Source organism: Pieris napi, chromosome 13 (assembly GCF_905475465.1).
Source record: "Pieris napi chromosome 13, ilPieNapi1.2, whole genome shotgun sequence".
In the NCBI taxonomy this organism is placed as follows: Eukaryota; Metazoa; Arthropoda; class Insecta; order Lepidoptera; family Pieridae; genus Pieris; species Pieris napi.
This window is the reverse complement of record NC_062246.1, coordinates 3,580,097-3,598,489: the sequence shown is the minus strand read 5'-3', so window position 1 is coordinate 3,598,489 and position 18,393 is coordinate 3,580,097. Positions and strand designations below refer to the sequence as shown.

At 34.2% G+C, this 18,393-nt stretch overlaps 1 protein-coding gene across 1 annotated transcript in view; it reads left to right on the top strand.

Moving 5' to 3' along the window:
* Window positions 1–18,393, top strand: part of LOC125055030 (inactive rhomboid protein 2) — a 104,880-nt gene that overhangs the window by 73,728 nt on the left and 12,759 nt on the right. The window contains exons 2-5 of the mRNA XM_047657230.1: window positions 3,441–3,815; window positions 7,309–7,480; window positions 11,390–11,562; window positions 16,079–16,243. Coding sequence (XP_047513186.1) covers window positions 3,441–3,815; window positions 7,309–7,480; window positions 11,390–11,562; window positions 16,079–16,243 — 885 coding nt within the window. The remainder of the gene's footprint in view (window positions 1–3,440; window positions 3,816–7,308; window positions 7,481–11,389; window positions 11,563–16,078; window positions 16,244–18,393) is intronic.

Sequence of the window (18,393 nt, the reverse complement as noted above, 5' to 3'; positions counted from 1 at the left end):
TTCTCGTGAAGGCAGTACATCAAATAACTTAGCAATAACAGTGAAAGGACAAAAAAATATGAATAGTTATAGTTGTAAAAAACTAGAAGAGAAATAAGAGTATTAATTCCGCTGTAGGTACTATTTGCTCTAGCGTTAAACTTCCAATCATTGATTTAGTGCTGAATTGCAGACGGAAATACCGAATCAATCTGGATAGTTGACGATGACGGCACAGTAATGAACAAGGTACTAGGAATTATACGGTTATAGAGTAGTGCTCTTGTCGACATCTATTATTGTAGAACAATGGAGTATGCGATTTTATTCATTGATTTGAACAATAACGTACTCACATTTTTTGTCTTGAATTCTTTTCTAATTGAATTGAACTAAACTTTATTTATTGAAGTGTATCTTCTTTAGGCCCATGTGGGTAAAATTGTGGAATGTCACGAAGATGTGTAGCGTTTTTGTCGAAGAAAAGGGAGAGAGAGCGATTGAGACCGATTGAGAGAGAGTGAGGGAAGGGAATTTATGAAATATGTATTTTATATTTTATGCAAAATAATTTATTGAAATCTCAAATGACGAATTGTAAATTAAAATGCCACGTGTTTTTATTATCAATTAAATTCCTAACATACCTTCCTATTCCCCTCCCTCTAAGTCTCGGAAATCTAAAGTTTTAGATTCAAGTATAAATATGAACAAGAGTTAAAAATTAGTTTGCCAAAGAAATTTCACTTCTGACATGTGTACATTGTACGCACGCACTTTATTTTTCTTTATTTATAAAACACTCCTGTCCTAACAGGTGACCCTAAATTGACAAGAGTGCACGTGAATAACAAATGAAACAAAAGACATACATATTACATAATAAAACATACAAAAAATAACTAACTCACAGGCACTAACAAATAATAGAACCTTTGTCAGTTCACTCAACGGACAATGAAAAAGGTACCGGACCTTTTGTATTTATTTGTTTAAATTTATGTAATTAGTTTCTTAATTTATATACCGAATCATATGAGGCCTTTTCAGAAGGGTAGTCCTAGCTGTGGTGGGACAGCCGCGGCGGGTGATGTCGCCTTCTGACGTACCTATCAGGCACATTGAAGCTCAGGCGCTGTAGTACTGCCTTGCGAATCTGTAACTCACTCAGAATCGCAAGGCTGTCCTTGCCATGAAGTACATCAGAAGCGCGAATTCTCCGCGTACTCTAAGCTCGTTGTAGCCCATAGAACTACAACAATAAATAAGGTCGGATACATGAGTGGGTAAAATCTTATTGGCATATTCATAAATGTATCTACATCCTTATCTATGGACCCAACCTATGTTACATAGACAGGGACTTTCAGAAACCATAGACTCCATAGAATTGGTGTCAGAGTATCTCTGGTAATATATTTGGTATAATCTGTGATGTTTGAATACATATTAACTCTCTCGGCTTACACATTTGCTTGTGCCGTGTACAAGTTAGCGTAATGGCTCTATTTATGGCACTGATATCTATTCATTACTTAATTACATTAACAATACTGATTATGAAGTCCAATTTCAATAATTTAGAAATTCAGTCTCACCAATAAAATTCTGATCTTATATATTTATAATGAAGAGTAATTTTGTAAGCAGCCCTGCGATTCTGTAACTCACTTTTCGAACTCACACAGCGGTTTTCGTCTCAGTGGTCGCTCTCAAATCAGCCGTGAAGCAGTCATTTTATAATTTGGCATTCTGAGAAGGTGGGAGCTTGTAGTTTATTGTTTATCAGAGTGCCAAATCATAAAATGACTGCTTCACGACTGATTTGAGAGCGACCGCCGATGCGAAAACCGCTGTGTGAGTTCGAAAAGTGAGTTACAGAATCGCAGGGCAGAACGAGATGAAACGTGCGGTTAGCAGGCGGGTTGTTGAAATAACATTGTTATTAATTAAACTCGCCTTTGTTAGTGTACAAACGAATTGTTTCATACGGACGAATAATTTGAATAAATTAAAGTAATGATAACTGACTATGTTCAACTGACCATGACTCAGATTAAAACATATACTAATTCTTACTTGGACCTTTGTCCATTGTCTTAGAAAGGATATGGTTATACTGAGTTTTAGTCTTTCTGTTCGTGATAAACTCCAAAAGAATGTATTGTGATTTTCACCAATACCTAGAAGGCGTGAGGAACATTTAATTAAATATCAAGGTTTATGGATAACAGTTGCCTGTGCGAATGAGAGGTGGGTTGAGGTGGGTCTATTTGTATTCAGAGGCACTCAAACTAAAACTTGGCTACAACGTAGATGTTTTAGCGTTAACGTTTATTTCATGTTTAGTGATGAAAATCGGTGATTAAGTAAGACTATGCCAATCTAGGGCCATCAATGTACAATATTATTACAATATATTTCATACAATATTATACAAAGTTTTCTTTGCTAGATTCTTCAATTAATTTAAACTTAAATTTTATCTGGATATATAGAGTAGTAAGAAATCTCCGATATCATAACAAAAACAATAGAAGACAGATTTAGCGAAATATGAAGTAATTAATTTATACTCGATTACATTTTATCTGGCTACACAGACTAGTAAAAAATTCTCCGAAATCATAGATAGATGAGATAAGTTTCTGAATACGATATAAATTTGGCTCCCCCGCTATTCAGTTTAGTTCGTAGACCGTTTTACAAAACGACTTTAATCATTCGTTCTATATATACTTAAGAAAACATTGGTACAGACTCAAAATCGACGCCATATGTGAAGCCTTCAGATACTTGGCTATAAAAAGAATCAATGAAATACATGTCAGTCACACAGGAGTTCTTAGAGTCAGTCCATCACCAGCGGTGGTCCAAGGAGGTGGTGCCTTGGACACCATAAGTCTTAATGAAACCGGAATCGCCTAACTCGTTCAGCTATATTTTGGGACCAAACTCGTCACATTCGTTTTTCACCCTACATATTATTGCAAATATGAATAGAATTAAGTAAATATTTTTAATCAATACACAAATTTAATTTGTCAATATTCACGCCTATGAACGTCGGCTTAATTTGTTCGTTAGTTGTTTGGTGACATCCTCTATTAGTTTTATTTGTATATTCAAACCATATTTCATATTCGCAGTTCATTTGTAACGTTAAAGTTAACAAATGTCAAAGTCAAAGACAGTTTTTTATTCATAATTGCTTAAAGTCATTGAAAGTTAAGTTAATATTTAGAAACGGATCGGTCTGAGAACAAGCTAAGATACTCGGATAAGCTTTATCTGTAAACAATAAGTTTAAGTGTCAAGCCTAAACATCTTTATATAAATTAAACTACAATACAGCTGTATAATTATGATCTTGAATGATACAATTGAATGATCTAAATGTAAAATTACTTTGCTACTTACAATAAAATGATAAATTCTCACACACAATTATCTTGTTACAGGCGGTCGAGTGCAAGCCTACTCGCCCCTCAGTTGGCGTGCCAAAACTCCCCTGGACCGGCAGCGTCAGCGCCGCCTCTCCCTGCCCCCGCATCACCCCCTCGAATAGTTTCAGTGCCCCCCGTACCCCAACTGCCATCCGAACAAAATCCCCAACCGACGCAAGAAGACGGCGTAAGATTACGGCGGGCTCATACAGTCGCCGTCAGAGATTACCTAAAAAGAGAAACGCAGACGTTTTTCGGAGTACAAAAGGATAATGAAAGGGAACAAAGAAGACTGTGGCATGAGAGGCGGAGGCGGCATGCGGCACGGACCTTGGGCGATCTTCGAATTGACCTACCACCGGATTATCATCCCGATGATGATGATATTAGGTAAGATTTATCTTTACTTTTCTTACGACAGTGTCCATCTGTCAATTATTGACAATTGTCTGTGAAAGACAGGTGTCAAGTGTCATAGTAAAAATTAAGGACATATAAACAGTCGGTATTTATATTCTCAAGGAATTAAAAGAAAGAAATCTCTAATTCTAGCGAGGAAATTCAACGTAAAACGAGTCATTAATAAAAGCTGTATTAACGACTCGTTACTCGTAAGCTGTACATGTTTATTTGAAGCTAAGTTTCAAACATAACTTATCCCGACTCTCCCGGAATAAGCTTATAAATATCTTTGTTAATTCCTAACACAGCCAACTTTGAAGTTTACGTTAACTTTGTCGTTGTATAACTAGTATATTTTTGCAAGTTTCGAACATCACATATTTTATAAGTAGTATATCTTTTTAAGTACATTTCCAATGTATATTTAGCGGTTTATATATAGTGGATAATTTTTTTTTAATAAAAATTTGGCACAATTTTGAATCCCTTACAATGTAGCGTATACCTCTGTGACATACAAGCAGGTAAATGAACCTTCTCCGCCCATTAATTAAATTTTAATATTGTTGGATACTGAACCTTACACTTCGCTTTATCCACTAAGCTGTAGGGGCCGAGCGGCGAGGATTTTCTTTGTCTATACTAAAGTAATACGTAAAAAATAGAAAGCCTGTAAATAAAACTCTCTGATTAAGTCGAAACAAATCATAACTTACTATGTAATAAAGTCACTCACGACAACTTTTATTATGTTTAATTTTACTCCAATAGTATTTCTTTTCCAAGTATTTTTCTACTTTAATATTCGAAACTTAATTTATAAAGTTTCTTGGCACTGTTAAATTTTTTATAAATGAAAACATAAATTCAAATCTCAGTTTCCAGTTTTTGAAACTCCAACGAATTGTGTTAAACTTAATTTCTTGCACATCATCATCGACGTCGAAGTTTGTAATTAAAACTAAGTTCTATCCACAATTAGTGATACCTAGAGTTGTTCATTAAGACCTAACGGCAACTAAGTTAAACGAGCGGGATCTGGATATCCATAGTTGCTCCCCTCACACTTTAACAGCGATTTTCGTCGAATGTTTATTTAAATTATATTATTGTTTTGCTTAATTTCTTTTTATTATTTCTTATATGCTATGTTTGCCTGTAAGTGCTTGACACATTAAAAATTGTATTTTAATTTTCTTTTATCAGTGTGCCGAGGGTTGGCAAGCTTTTATAAATAAATAAATAAATAAGTTATTTTAATTATTCATAAAAACTAAGCCATGTTAATATCTAACAATGTAGTCAAACTTTGTGTATATAGTAAAAAATGTTTGATAGCTCGAACAAGATTTAAATTCTATTGTCGTTCTCGTATACGGTTCCATAGATTTTAATACTAATATCTTCTGTGAATATTTTTTTATTTAAAATAAATGTATATGTCAAAACTTAAAAGTCTCAAATTGATCTAAATTATTATGCGATAATACATAATAATTAAAAGCATTCAATCAAATATCTTTGGCTACGTGTATGTGAGTGTTAATAGCCAGTGTTAACCAGAGTTAACTAGTTCTAGACTTTGAATGAGGGTATATAATACCTTACGTTACCTACCCTATACCATCTTAGATACTGACATCACTAAACTATCAAAGAAACTCTCGTTCATTGTTCAAGTTTCAACTACTATGGTAACGACATTCTGTATTTGACTGTATAAAATACCACACTATCCTATGTCTCACAGAATACAATACAATTAATTGATAAAGAATATTATTTAAAAATTTTCTCAAATTGTGTTCTTTTTTCAAATACACACTATGTGTTTGAAAAACAAATCTATAAACTATTCAGTTTGTATTCGGATAATATTAAAAATGTTCTATCTAGTGTCGATTGGATAAAAGTAAAAGCTATATTTAAATAGTGTCTGCATGGTTTATTTTGGAATAAAATCGGAAGAGGAAAGCGCGAAAAACTTTTTGAATTCGGTATTCCATCATGGACGCGTAACTGGCCACAAACATTTCAAATCGGGTTCTAAATTCAAACTGCGACGAGAGCGAAAATTCTAAAACATCTACTTTCTTTCCATTTGAATGACGTTATCGGAATGTTCGAGAATTTCTGTCCTGAAACGTTGGTCGAGGTGCTAGAAAATTCAAGTGTTCATCGAAATTTTGCAAAGGATTGCAAAATGAGAATGAGTTATGCATATTTTTATAGGATATGTGAGAACATTTAATTTGTTTTTAAAATCGCTAGATATTTATTGGAAAATAATGCTGGCTGTGCCCTAAATCTATGCTTTAAAAAAAAATAGGCATTCTAATTTTAAACATGTTACAAAACCGACTCGATGAAAGAAATTTAATTGTAATTAGTCTAGTCATAAAGCGATTAATAACTGACGCCTTTCGTTAAACGATGATAAAAAAAATACTTATAAAATTACTGTACTTTTTTAAAAATAAATCAAAGGATTTCTCTAAAACAGAAATCCAGTAATTTCGTTCAGTACCTTGTCACATTTAACTCGACTATATGATAGTCTTTATCTAAAAGAAGGCAAGTAGTACGAGGAATATATTGTTGAAACGTGCAAGGTAATAAAATGTGTATTAACAGAATTTATGTGTGTTTAAGCTTTTGTTCGCACGCAATTTGTAACTTCATATTATTTCATAAGGACTACTAGAGATGTTTTGACCTGTCTTATATGTATGAATTTATAGACCATGAACCTAATAATATTTTACGTAACACAGACGAAATATATGTTCTTATACATCGGGATTTTTGTATTACAAAACTAATATGAATTAGATATTATTGTGCGAGCTTATTATTCTTTATTATATACATTTGGGTACTACGCAACGCGCCCGTTGCGTAAGCGCACTATATATACAACTCGAGCCCTAATTTTGACTATCAAGAAAATAAAAAATGTGAGCCGTCACGGGACGCCTGGCAGATGTGAAACATCGACATTATTTTGTAAAATTAATATGCAGAAAAGAACAAATTGTGATAGGAACTAAATACAATGTCGTAATGATAAAATAAAATATTACGATTTTTTTCCAGATAACGATGATTATTTATTGAATAAACATTTATTTTCATCAAATACAAAAATTTACGAATTTATTTCAAATCGTGACTACTTAATTCGTTTAATCAGCGACTTCGAAATACACACACCGTACACACTACTGCATATAGACTGTATATATATATACCATCATATAGCGTGGCGACTCGTCGCCACGGCATGCGTCGCCACGCCAGAAATCGGTTTTACGTGCGGCTATAGATGTTTCACATCAAAATTGTTCGTGACTGGACTGGCCTAAAACTTAATATATAATATACTTGCCTTCATGGTCATTGAAACACATATACATACGTTTTTATCATTTCGTGATTTTCGATATTATGTTAATCTAAACTAATAAACACTCTCTTTTAGTATGTACGGAGCATCAGGCGCAGCACCGAGAGAGGCCCGGGGGCGAAGTCGAGAGCGGCCCGACGTGCTGCCAGCGCCGGCGCCGCTCGAGCCAGCCGCCCCACCGCCCGCCCCACCAGGGAAAGACAGCGTGGCGCGGCTTACGCTCACCGGACTCTCTTACGTTGTCACTGTAAGCATAATCATAATTTTGTTTTATATAATAGGGGGCAAACGGTGAGGATGCTCATCTGACATTAAGTGATATCGCAAGTGCGTTGCCGGCCTTGTAAGAATTGGTTCGCTCTTCTCTTGAAGGACCTCAAGTCGAATTGGTTCGAAAATACAGTTTCATTAAACTCATTGGAATTATAATAACTATCCAAAAGTCATCAATGTAACTGGGATGGACTATCTGGACTCTGGGATGTATATGCTTGTCTGAAAAAGAAAATTAACGATTAAATTGACTAATATCAAATTTTCGTCGCAGTTATAAAGAGCATTTAGTTACTCAACAAAAATCCCACGTAATCTAGTTTTCAACCCACCCAAAAATATTTATTTATCTACTTCTTAATAATCACACAGAGAGAAATCTATCATCCCCATATATCTATGAACCCTGTCAGGTGTAAAGAATCTTAGAAAGTCTTAATTTAACTGCTGTTCTATTGATAAATCAGGACAAATATATAAAAGAAAATCTCAATTCAACTCCTTAGACAATGCATTATTAAAAAGTTATAACTCATTAGACAGCAACAATTCTTCATTTCCAACAAAGAACTATTATCTACAGTCTACACATGATAGAACTCGCCTTGTTTAGTTAACTTTTAAATGGTTAACCTACGAAACTAGGTTAAGAGCTAACTAAGCCACCTGTGGCCATAATAGCTTCCCGGTTGAATAGATTAACTTGTTCTAGTTACTCTAGAAATAATCTTCATGCAACATTAGTTCTATGAAGAGTTGATTGACTTTAACAATCAGAAGGCATCTTTAATCCTTTAAGAATATCCTATTTCGAAGCTTTACCACATATGTTGAATCACAAACTGTGTTTAAGATTGCTTTAGTAGAGTGTGAAGCACTTGGCTTATAAGAAAAACGTATAGTGTTCAAAATATCGGTAACCCTCTTGCGACCTTATGAAAGTGTGTGTGTCCATGGGCGGCGGTATCACTTAAGTTAAATTGAACTTGCTGTCTAATTTTGGAATTCCATTATTCAACTCTTCCTTTCTTGATGAATCTTATTTGGTTTCCGCAGTTGGGCTATGTTCACTTCCTGTCTCTAGATGCTTCGCTCCTTCTCTAGTATTCTTTATATCTGTATAGATATACTATATCTTTATACACATATACACATATATACTGTATCCCTAACAGTTTTGTTTTGCGCTTTTCTTTAGGTTAAATTTATTGCATATCTTAAGTAGTTTTGCACTTGCGCTCACCTCTTTAATTTTATGTTTCCTGACAATGGTTGTCTGGAAGATCAATCGAAAGCCATAAGGTCTGTTACAGTAACGCCTGTTGCCTTCCTTATTGTATAATTATTCTAATAGTACTGAAAATAAAATAATCCTAATTCTGATCCACAAGCAAATATCTAAGAGTATCTTGATCCAAACTCTGTAAAAACCCCAAGCAAATTAAGGAAAACAGAAGCAAAGATCGTTCCGTCATTCCGCGATGTATTTTTCAGGTCAGTGAACACTGAATGTTTTGAATCGACATTTCAACCCGAGTGTTTTAAAAGGAATAGATACTCGGGTTCGTTGCTACCAATTCACATAAAATAGCTTTCTATATTTTCAGCTATAAAAATATGACGTTTAGGACTTCGTAATATATGACGCGTGAAGGTGACCTTTGATAAATTAAATTATAACGCTAATGTATTATGTTTATATTTAACTCGGGTAAATATTAAGTATCAGAAGCAAAATATTAAATATTAAGCAGTAGAATGCGCACTTTTTAATTTTTTAGAATCTCTGAACCTTCATACAAACAATTCATATTTCAACTACTTTCACAAAAAGCCCTTTCACAATGTAAATTTCTTTACAATTACTACAATCGATTTAGTGGTTCAGGCTTAGAAGCATAGAGACTGTTGGTCTAGTATTTATATTGTTAGTTTGTTAAGGTAATAATTAAAAAATCCTATTAAGTAATCATAATCCCCGGCTGTGCACCAATGGACTTTCTATGTACGCATTTAAAATTTGCTCGAACGGTGAAGGAAAACATCGTGAGGAAACCGACATGTCTTAGACCCAAAAAGTTGACGGCGTGGGTCAGGCACTGGAGGCTGATCACCTTCTTGCCTATTAGATTTAAAAATGATCATGAAACAGTTTCAGAAATCTGAGGCCAAGACCTAAGGAGGTTGTAGCGCCACTGATTTATTATTTAATAAGAGTAGTTAACTGTAAATAAATGTCTAGAAAAACTTCGAAGCATTCTGAGCGATATTATCATAAAACAATTGTTAAATAAACATGGAGCGTGGTTTAATGGTTGCAGCTTACGAATATTTTGTAAAACAAAAACTTTGAGTGGCGGAGGGTTTATTGCTAGTCTATAAATTGAGTACTACATGTAGAAGCATTTTTTTTCACTGAAATATTTAGGGCAAATAATTAAAATGTGGCTTATTAAGCGTTAACTGTGTCAGCGCGTGTGCAAAGTACGTTTAGATATCTAAGTTAAGGTGAAAATCGGCTGACCTATGTAAAATAAATAAATATTGATTTGATTTCAATATGCCTTTTTTCGAACGAGATATTTGAGTAAATTTTTTTAAAATTAATTAACCAACAAATACCATTAAAAAACATCAGAAATTTTAACGAATATGAACGCATCTAACATGACGATTTGAATATTAAATAATTTTCACTTACGTTTATGTCTTATAAAGAAAGATTATTTAAATGTCGAATTCAAACTATACTTACAATATATAAAATGATTCAGCAGCGTCTATCATAGGAAATGCAAGAGCGACAGTCGACTGCAATGCCTTTATTCCAGTGCAAAAGCCATAATTTCTCATTTTAGTGCCCTCGAAATATGTGGGAGATGAATTAGTAAGCATATTTTCATGCTATAAATTATAAAAGCGATGTCTTTGGGGATCGACTCGGCTCGACCGTTATGACATCATAAATAACCTCGCTCACGGCTACGCTAATATCCCAAAAAGGAACCGAATGTTATAGTGCCACTCGTGGAACTATGTTATAATAGGCTTTTTGTGAACTTGAGTGGTAATATTCCGTTGGATGTTAGGTTTAAAATGCTTAAATCTTGACCATACTTTATAATAAATAGATTTGTCTACAACTAAATATTTCTTTAATAAAATGACTTAAGAGTTAGGGTAGGCTGTACAGTCAAGGCTGAGAAACCTTATACAGTACAATCTAGGGTACCATTAAAGACAAGTAATGAATTATTAATTTAATTGTACTAGAGAAAAGACTGTGTTCTTATGTTCTACTTGTTCCGCTATTTAGCACTTTTACCCTAATATAAAAGAAGGAATTCCGATTGAAACGTTGTAACTGAGTACGCTTCTATCTCTTTTCAGTACACTGTAAAACATATATGATAGGAAGACAAAACAGTACTCTAGTTAAAAAAGGGGTACTGATTTTTTTCTTATAAGTTTGTAGTCTTATGTAGAGTAAACAAAACCACTGACCGTACGATATAGTTCATAAGAACTACAAACGATGGAAAACCACAAATAATGTAAATCAGCAGCTATATAATAATAAAGTTCAAAATAATTAAACAAATTAAGCCGACTTAAGAACCTGTCGACGTATTACGTAAGGAATTATTTTATTCATGTCCCCACTAGAAATGCGTGTTCTCTCAATCAATCTCAGAAAACTACTAAAACAGCCTTCTTGAAACCTGGACCCTAAATATACCTGATTTCCACAAAAGAATTGTCTGACTTCCGATACATTTGTGGACACTTACAAAATTTTGCACACATCCTTGAAAGTCTAAATAGATAAATAAGTATCTCATCGTCAATAATAGTGTAATTTTTTTTTAAATGTTTTTCACAGGCGGTGACGAGACGATCACGTCAGTCGACGTCAGCGCAGTGGTCGCGATCATTTCGGGGCAGTGCGAGCAGTCCTCACGAGGAAGTCGATTTTGACGACGTTTTCTTCGCCCCCACCTCATCAGCACTTAGTCAGCACCATGATGATGTTGATGCATCTGAAGGACCGAAAAGGTATTTATTTTTTCAGAAAAGCTTGGTACACATCGGTAGGTAAGACCAAAATAGTAGTTTTAACGTGATAAGGAATTCAAGGCATACACGAAGAAGAAAAAATACATTAAAACATACAAATTTAGAAATAAAGTAAATGTGATTTCTTGCTGTGAGTGTTTTGGGTAGGGCTAAGGAGCATTTTGCGAAAGTACAACTTATCCAACTCTACAAGGACCAATGACAACCTCATACTGAAATAGTGTTCACATCTCTGGGCCGGTGCTCCCACCACCAGCACCTTCTTCACCAGCTTCTTCCTCTTGACCGAATTCTTTGAGGAGTTGAGGCCTAGTCGGATTGTCAATTTTCAATCTATTCCTGACCGGCTTGATTATCTCTCTCTACGCAGGTTCAATGCGTCATTATGCATACTAGGGAGAGTGATTTGAAGAACTGCTGGGCTGTTCCCTGCTGCCTCGTTTCTATATCGCACGAGCTGTTATGATTCTAAGTTTCAGCCGCATTGCCTCGATTGCTGGAAGTCATCAACTATCCGCTTCTTAAGGCTTTTCGCGAAGTCGCGAGCTGTGGAATTGACTTCCAGTGGATGTCTTTTCTGGGAGAAAAGAACTCCAATCTTTAAAAAAGAGCATACACCTCGGTTAATTGCCGGCAACGCACCCGCTAACATGGATGTTAATGGGCTGAGGCATATGCCTTTTATGGCCTCTCTGTAGGTTCGTTTGCCCCCCTTTTATATAAAAGAAGGAACAACATGATCCTCTGACCGATTTAAGTGAGTGACAACGCGGCGAACCTAGAAAATGTTTTGTGTTCAAGGTATTTAAAAAAGGATTTTTTTTCATATATAATTAAATTAATGATTGCTTTGCTTGAACTGGGCAAGGCAGTCTAAACATTAAAATAATTTTGATAAAGTAGTAAGTAAAGTAAAGGCTTATATAACAGAAAGTAAATTTTCTAAATACGAATAAAAGGAAAGTTCAATTATTAAAGCCCTCAAATATCAAAATCAGCACAAAGAGCTGCGAAGTAGGTTAAATGGGGTCACTATGCTTTATAGTTTTGACCTAAAAACCTAGACGTTATTTACAGCCCCTAAATCCCTTATCTAGTTGGGACTTATTGAGAACTGATATTGGAGAAATTATTAACCTTAGGTCCTTAAAGCTAAATGTTATCCTGATTAAACCTTTTCGATCACAAAGGCTTTTTGTTATAATAACCATGAAATGGTGTTTAATATGTTTTTATTTAGACTTTATTTCCGTACAATTTGTGTGATATAATAATTTTCACTATAATCGATTCTTATAGGTGTTCTTGAAGACATAAATCTCAGAATATATAATCATCAGGATAATATGAATAAATCTGAAAGTATAGTATTGTCTTTTATTGACATAACTTTCACACATTTGATAATAAAACAATTTTTTTACCGGATTGAAGTTATGTATTTACAATTATTTTTCATAATTTTAAATTTAACCGACGTTTCGCGTGCTTTACAGCGTGCGTGGTCACGGTAACTGAAGACAAAAGGTGTCAAAAAGTATCACAGCTGTAGAAAAAGTTGTGTTATCTGTATTTGTTTCCCCGGAGTTGGTATCGACTAAAAGATGGAGGGTTTTGGCAGAAATGGCTCACGGTGTCCTCTATTTTTGCGGATTATTTATCTGGAGATTTTAATTTGGATATTATTGGATCCCAGCTGTTTGACGGCCTTTTATTGTCAACTTTACTTTTAAATTACAACTTTTATTATCAAATCTGTAAGTATATGTTTAAAATGTATGGTGAATGATTATAGTCCGAACTGTATATAGGTTAGCAGTTAGTAAAATGCTTATATTTAGAAGAGAAAACTAAGTTGATATAGAAGTATTAACATTTAGGTGACCCAGAAATAAAAACAGGTCACACAATATTTATTCAAAAAAGATGTTGACTTCAAACTGCACATTCTATTTAATTACCTATTTGTTAGACTCCGACTTTATAAAATAATAATTAGGTAGGTTAAACTAATATTTATTAATAGTGTTAATATTAATAAACTACCCGAGGGAGATCGTTGACATGTATGTGTAAATTGTTTGCCCTGTTGATCTCAAGAGACGAATGAGCTATATTAAGGCCTTTTTTATGGAATAGGAGGCAAACGGGCAGGAGGCTCATCTGATGTTAAGTGATACCGCCGCCCATGGACACTCACACTGCCAGAAAGCTCGCCAGTGCGTTGCCGGCAGTATTTAGTAAATTTTGGGATATTTAATAAGCAACATTAAACATCGCGAGCGAACAATGAAAGTATTTATTCAAGCAATAATAAATCGCTCATTTAGTTTAAAACTTCATTGTTAAATGTTATGAATATTATTGTTTAGAAGTTGTTAATTGAAAACAAATTTGTATTTCACAATAAGAAGTGCTCTTGATCTATTAGCTTTTTTCATTTAAGTTTAATTTAAGTAAAGTATTCTTTAGTACATTTGGTTAGTTTAAAATTACTTATTAGTCTTAAGTTAGGCTAGATCGTAATGTATAATTCTTTATCATCGTAGAACAATGTAGGATTTGAAAAAAATCCAAACCTCTTATCATATTTGGATACTACATTGACTAAATATTACGGCTACATTACAAAAAAAATCCATGTGTTTTAAATTTCCAATTAATCAGTCGGTAAAGTGACAGATTTTATAGAAACATGTGTTTTTCCTAGAAAACTGTGTAATTTAATGTTATTATTTTTATTTTGTTTCAAAACAAACCCTTGCTTAAACCGCTTGTATGCCAATTTTCATAATAACGGAATATGAATTAAAATAGTTATGACAAAAACTAACATGATTAGTATATTATTTTGAAATGGCTACCTGTAAAGTTACGACTATAGCGAATTGCATCTTTTTGCACCGACAATTTATAAAAAATAAAACAAAAATTGAATTAACATAATAACTTCATACATATCATTTATATACGCAGTTTTAAGGTTAAGTTTTGCATGCTTCGAACCGTGGAATTTTGCTATTTGGAGACTATAAAAGACAATGTCTACTAAGCTGTTTTTTTTCTTAGAAAAGCGATCAAGCAAGCATGTTCGTCAAATACAATTTTTTGCATTTAATATTTTGTTATGCCTACGTAAATTCAGATCCTTAGAATTTCTTACAGCCGATAAAAAAGATCTTTCACCCGTGTTAAGTCTACATAATGTCCAGCAACTGACAGATATATCACTCGGTCCGAATCTCTGTGACATGGGTCCAAGAATTGGAGATTTAATCTCCTACCAACTATATGCGCAACGAGTAATCTTGCCAAAAACTGTTTCGGTATAAATCTCGCTAATACCTCCCTTTGTGGTTTAAATGGCCCCAAAGGCATAACTTTTTGTATTAATTCTGCCGACATGGAACCTCTTTACAATAAACATTGTACTTTGTACTGCAATTGTTTAGAATATATTCAAATAGTTTTGATTATCTATGCTGTTAGCGAAAACATAATGAAGCAATGGAGTTCATACAGACTTTCAGTCTCTTTTATAATTAAATCGTGTTTCGTCACGTTTGTTTGCGTCGAGAATGACAAGGACAAAACATCCAATAGCTATTTGAGGAAGATTCTCAATGTACGGTTATGAATGAGAGGTATTGAATTGTATTCCTTATTTCCATTGTTATGTTTTCAAATACGAAAGACGACGGAAAAATTTGCGTTCTATTGTTATTCATCTGTTTTTAAATGATTGTAAAGTAAAGTAAATATAAGATATAAAATATTAGATTGTTTGACTTGAAACTATGGATATTAAGATTATGTTTCACCATGTTAGGTATGTAATCATAACGGCTGGATAGGTATCTATTTAACAGCAACGATTTTAACCCCCTAATTTGAAGTTAGTCGCATATTTTACCGAACTACAAATAGACTTTCTTAAAAATAATGTTGCAGCTTCACGAATTTTGCTGAAAATTGTGTAATGAAAACTTTCGTGAGTATATGTTTATACCTATCCTATGACTGATCCAAGGGTTTTTAATATTTGCGGAGTTACCACAAACACCAGCGGTACTACAACATTAGTTCCGAGCCTCAGATTTCTATTTCGTGATCATTTGTTTTTTGCTAATAGACAAGCAGATGATCAGTCTTCTGTGCCTGACACACGCCGTCGACTTTTTGGGTAATGTGGTTTCCTTCACGGTACGAGCTGGTCTTAAATGCGTACATAGACAGACCATTCACACCATCCAAATAATAGTGAACTTTTGAATCATTACAAAGGATTTTATGTAATAGGAGGCAAACGGGCAGGAGGCTGGTGTTAAGTGATACCGCCCATGGACACTCACACTGCCAGAAGGCTCGCAAGTGCGTTGCCGGCCTTTCAAGAATTGGTACGCTCTTTTCTTGAATGACCCTAAGTCGAATTGGTTCGGAAATACTTCAGTGGCATCAATGTTTAATTTTCTTATATCGAAATTCCTTATTACAGTGCGCGGTCACCTCTTGGATCTTCTGGCGTGGAGTACAGAAGGCCCGAGAGGAGTGTGTCGTGGGGGGCGGGGGGTGTTCGCATCCACACTCCCATGTTGGAACCACTTGCAGATAACTCGAATAGGAGGCAGTTCGGAATGGGTGTCGTTGGAAGATTTTTCCGGTAAGACGTTTTATGTTTTAATATTGTTGATTTATGGTAATATTTTACTATGACTCTGACTATCATTAAAGAAAATTAATTTAAATCAATTGAGTGGTTTAATGATACAGTTATGAAACAAGTGAAAAACCTATAAAATTTTAAGGTAAAATTTTAATTTAATTCTAATACTACGTACTAAGCTAGTACGAGTATAGTGTTTAATTTATAACTGTACTGTATGTAATTTGTTAGCATTACCTTCGCATTATTTAATGAAAATACTAAAAATCTAAACAAATATTTCATAGTTTTTTAGAAGTAACGTTTTATTTTTGATAATGCACAAGGCAATTTGGTTATTTAAAATCATAAAATAAAGAACATAAATACACCAATAAATGCATTTTTTATAATATTTTTATGTGGAATCGCGATAAGGGTAATGATTGGTAATATACTGCTGTAGAATCTATACTTAACTTCGTGTGTGCTTCATTCGTGACACAATCCTGCAATTAGACCGTAAAAAGTTCAAAAATTGATCGGCGTTGTAAATTATGGTGAAACAATTTAATTCTTGCAACTGTGTTCATACATCCTTTAATGAGACCACTATAGCCTGAATTTGGCCGTGTAGAATTTTGAGTTAGCGAAGCATTTTTATTTCAGTTAATATTTACTTGGTTTGTCTAATGCTTTAAAAGTTTATATTTTGTCGCATATGCATTGTTATGTTTTGCAAACAGCATATTGCTCCGCTCTGTTCTTCGTTTTATTAATAAAAAAAATAAGTAGCTTAAATTAATTCTTCTTCTTCTTGAAGTGCCTCTTCACTACTGGAGGTTAGCGGTCAGCTCGTCATACTCCTTATATATTCTATTTTCGCCAAGCGCATCAGCTGTTCTACGCTGGCCACTCCCGTCTATTCTCTAATATTGCGGAGCCACGACTTCCTCCTTCTGCCAGCGCGTCTTTTCCCCTCGACCTTGCCCATCATGATTACTTGAAGAAGTCGGTACCGTTCGTGTCGAAACACATGGTAAATTAATTCAGTTGAATTAATATGCCATGTGATATGTGATATATCCTTTATAATCAGCCCATACGTGTAGGTAGATTTCCGTCGTTTCACAATCGACTGTTTTAAAGTTTTTTTGCCGCCCAATTTGGAAGAGGTGTTTTCGAATTCATAGGAATGAAAGATTAATAAAATATATTTTAATGCAAATTAATAAAACCTTTATTTAAAGTGCCATATCAAACTAGCATGAAAATGTCAAATTATAATTAATAATTGATAACGCAGCTTCTATCCAGAGTAGAAAATCAGCCTGATTGGGCAGCTCTTTTAACGCCAGCTTTACCAGCCTCATTCGCCTTTCCTTCGTTGCCTTGATTTTGGGCAGCCACGTTCTCTTTTGCCTCGGGGATTCCAGACGAGAGCTTGCTTGGCAATGTTACTTAGATTACTTCGACGTTTTCGTGGCCCACCGACCTTCATTTTTGGCGTTTACATGTTGTGGGTGCTATACCTAATATATTTATGAGCCTGTTTTTTTATGAAAAATTAATATGCGCAGAGAGGATACATAACTATTCAGTATGGCATTAGCAGTAGAGATACATAAACAATAGTTAGACCATGCGTAGTCATATCGTATTGCATATAATTGCCACAGGATTCTGAATTGCTACGTGCCAACTCCAAAATAATTGAGCTGTGGATCATATTAAGCTATGACGTAGCAATGGCTTAGCGCTACGGAATTGAGGTCTACGGCGTAGTAACTATGATAGTGTGTCTTACAAACTCAACGTACAAATCAAACATTATCAATGAAAGTTGTTTGCCATACATAAATATAATATTACATGTTTCTCGGTTAAAAGTATAAATAAAGTGTCATTAAAACATACAGTGATAATAATCCTGTGTAGTAAAGTGATAGGTACGTATATAGGTATAGGTAGGGTCTAAGTAAAACCATAGTGCAAACACCAATCCATTAGATAGGGGATTGAATTAATTACCGCGATCATACCTTTGGAAATGGGTCGTTCCTGTGGCTTTTTGATTGACATATTCTTAACCACATCCATTTTCATAATTAGAATAATGGAATTATTTTAGTACAAAATAGTTATACATTTGTGAATCGATAATTTTA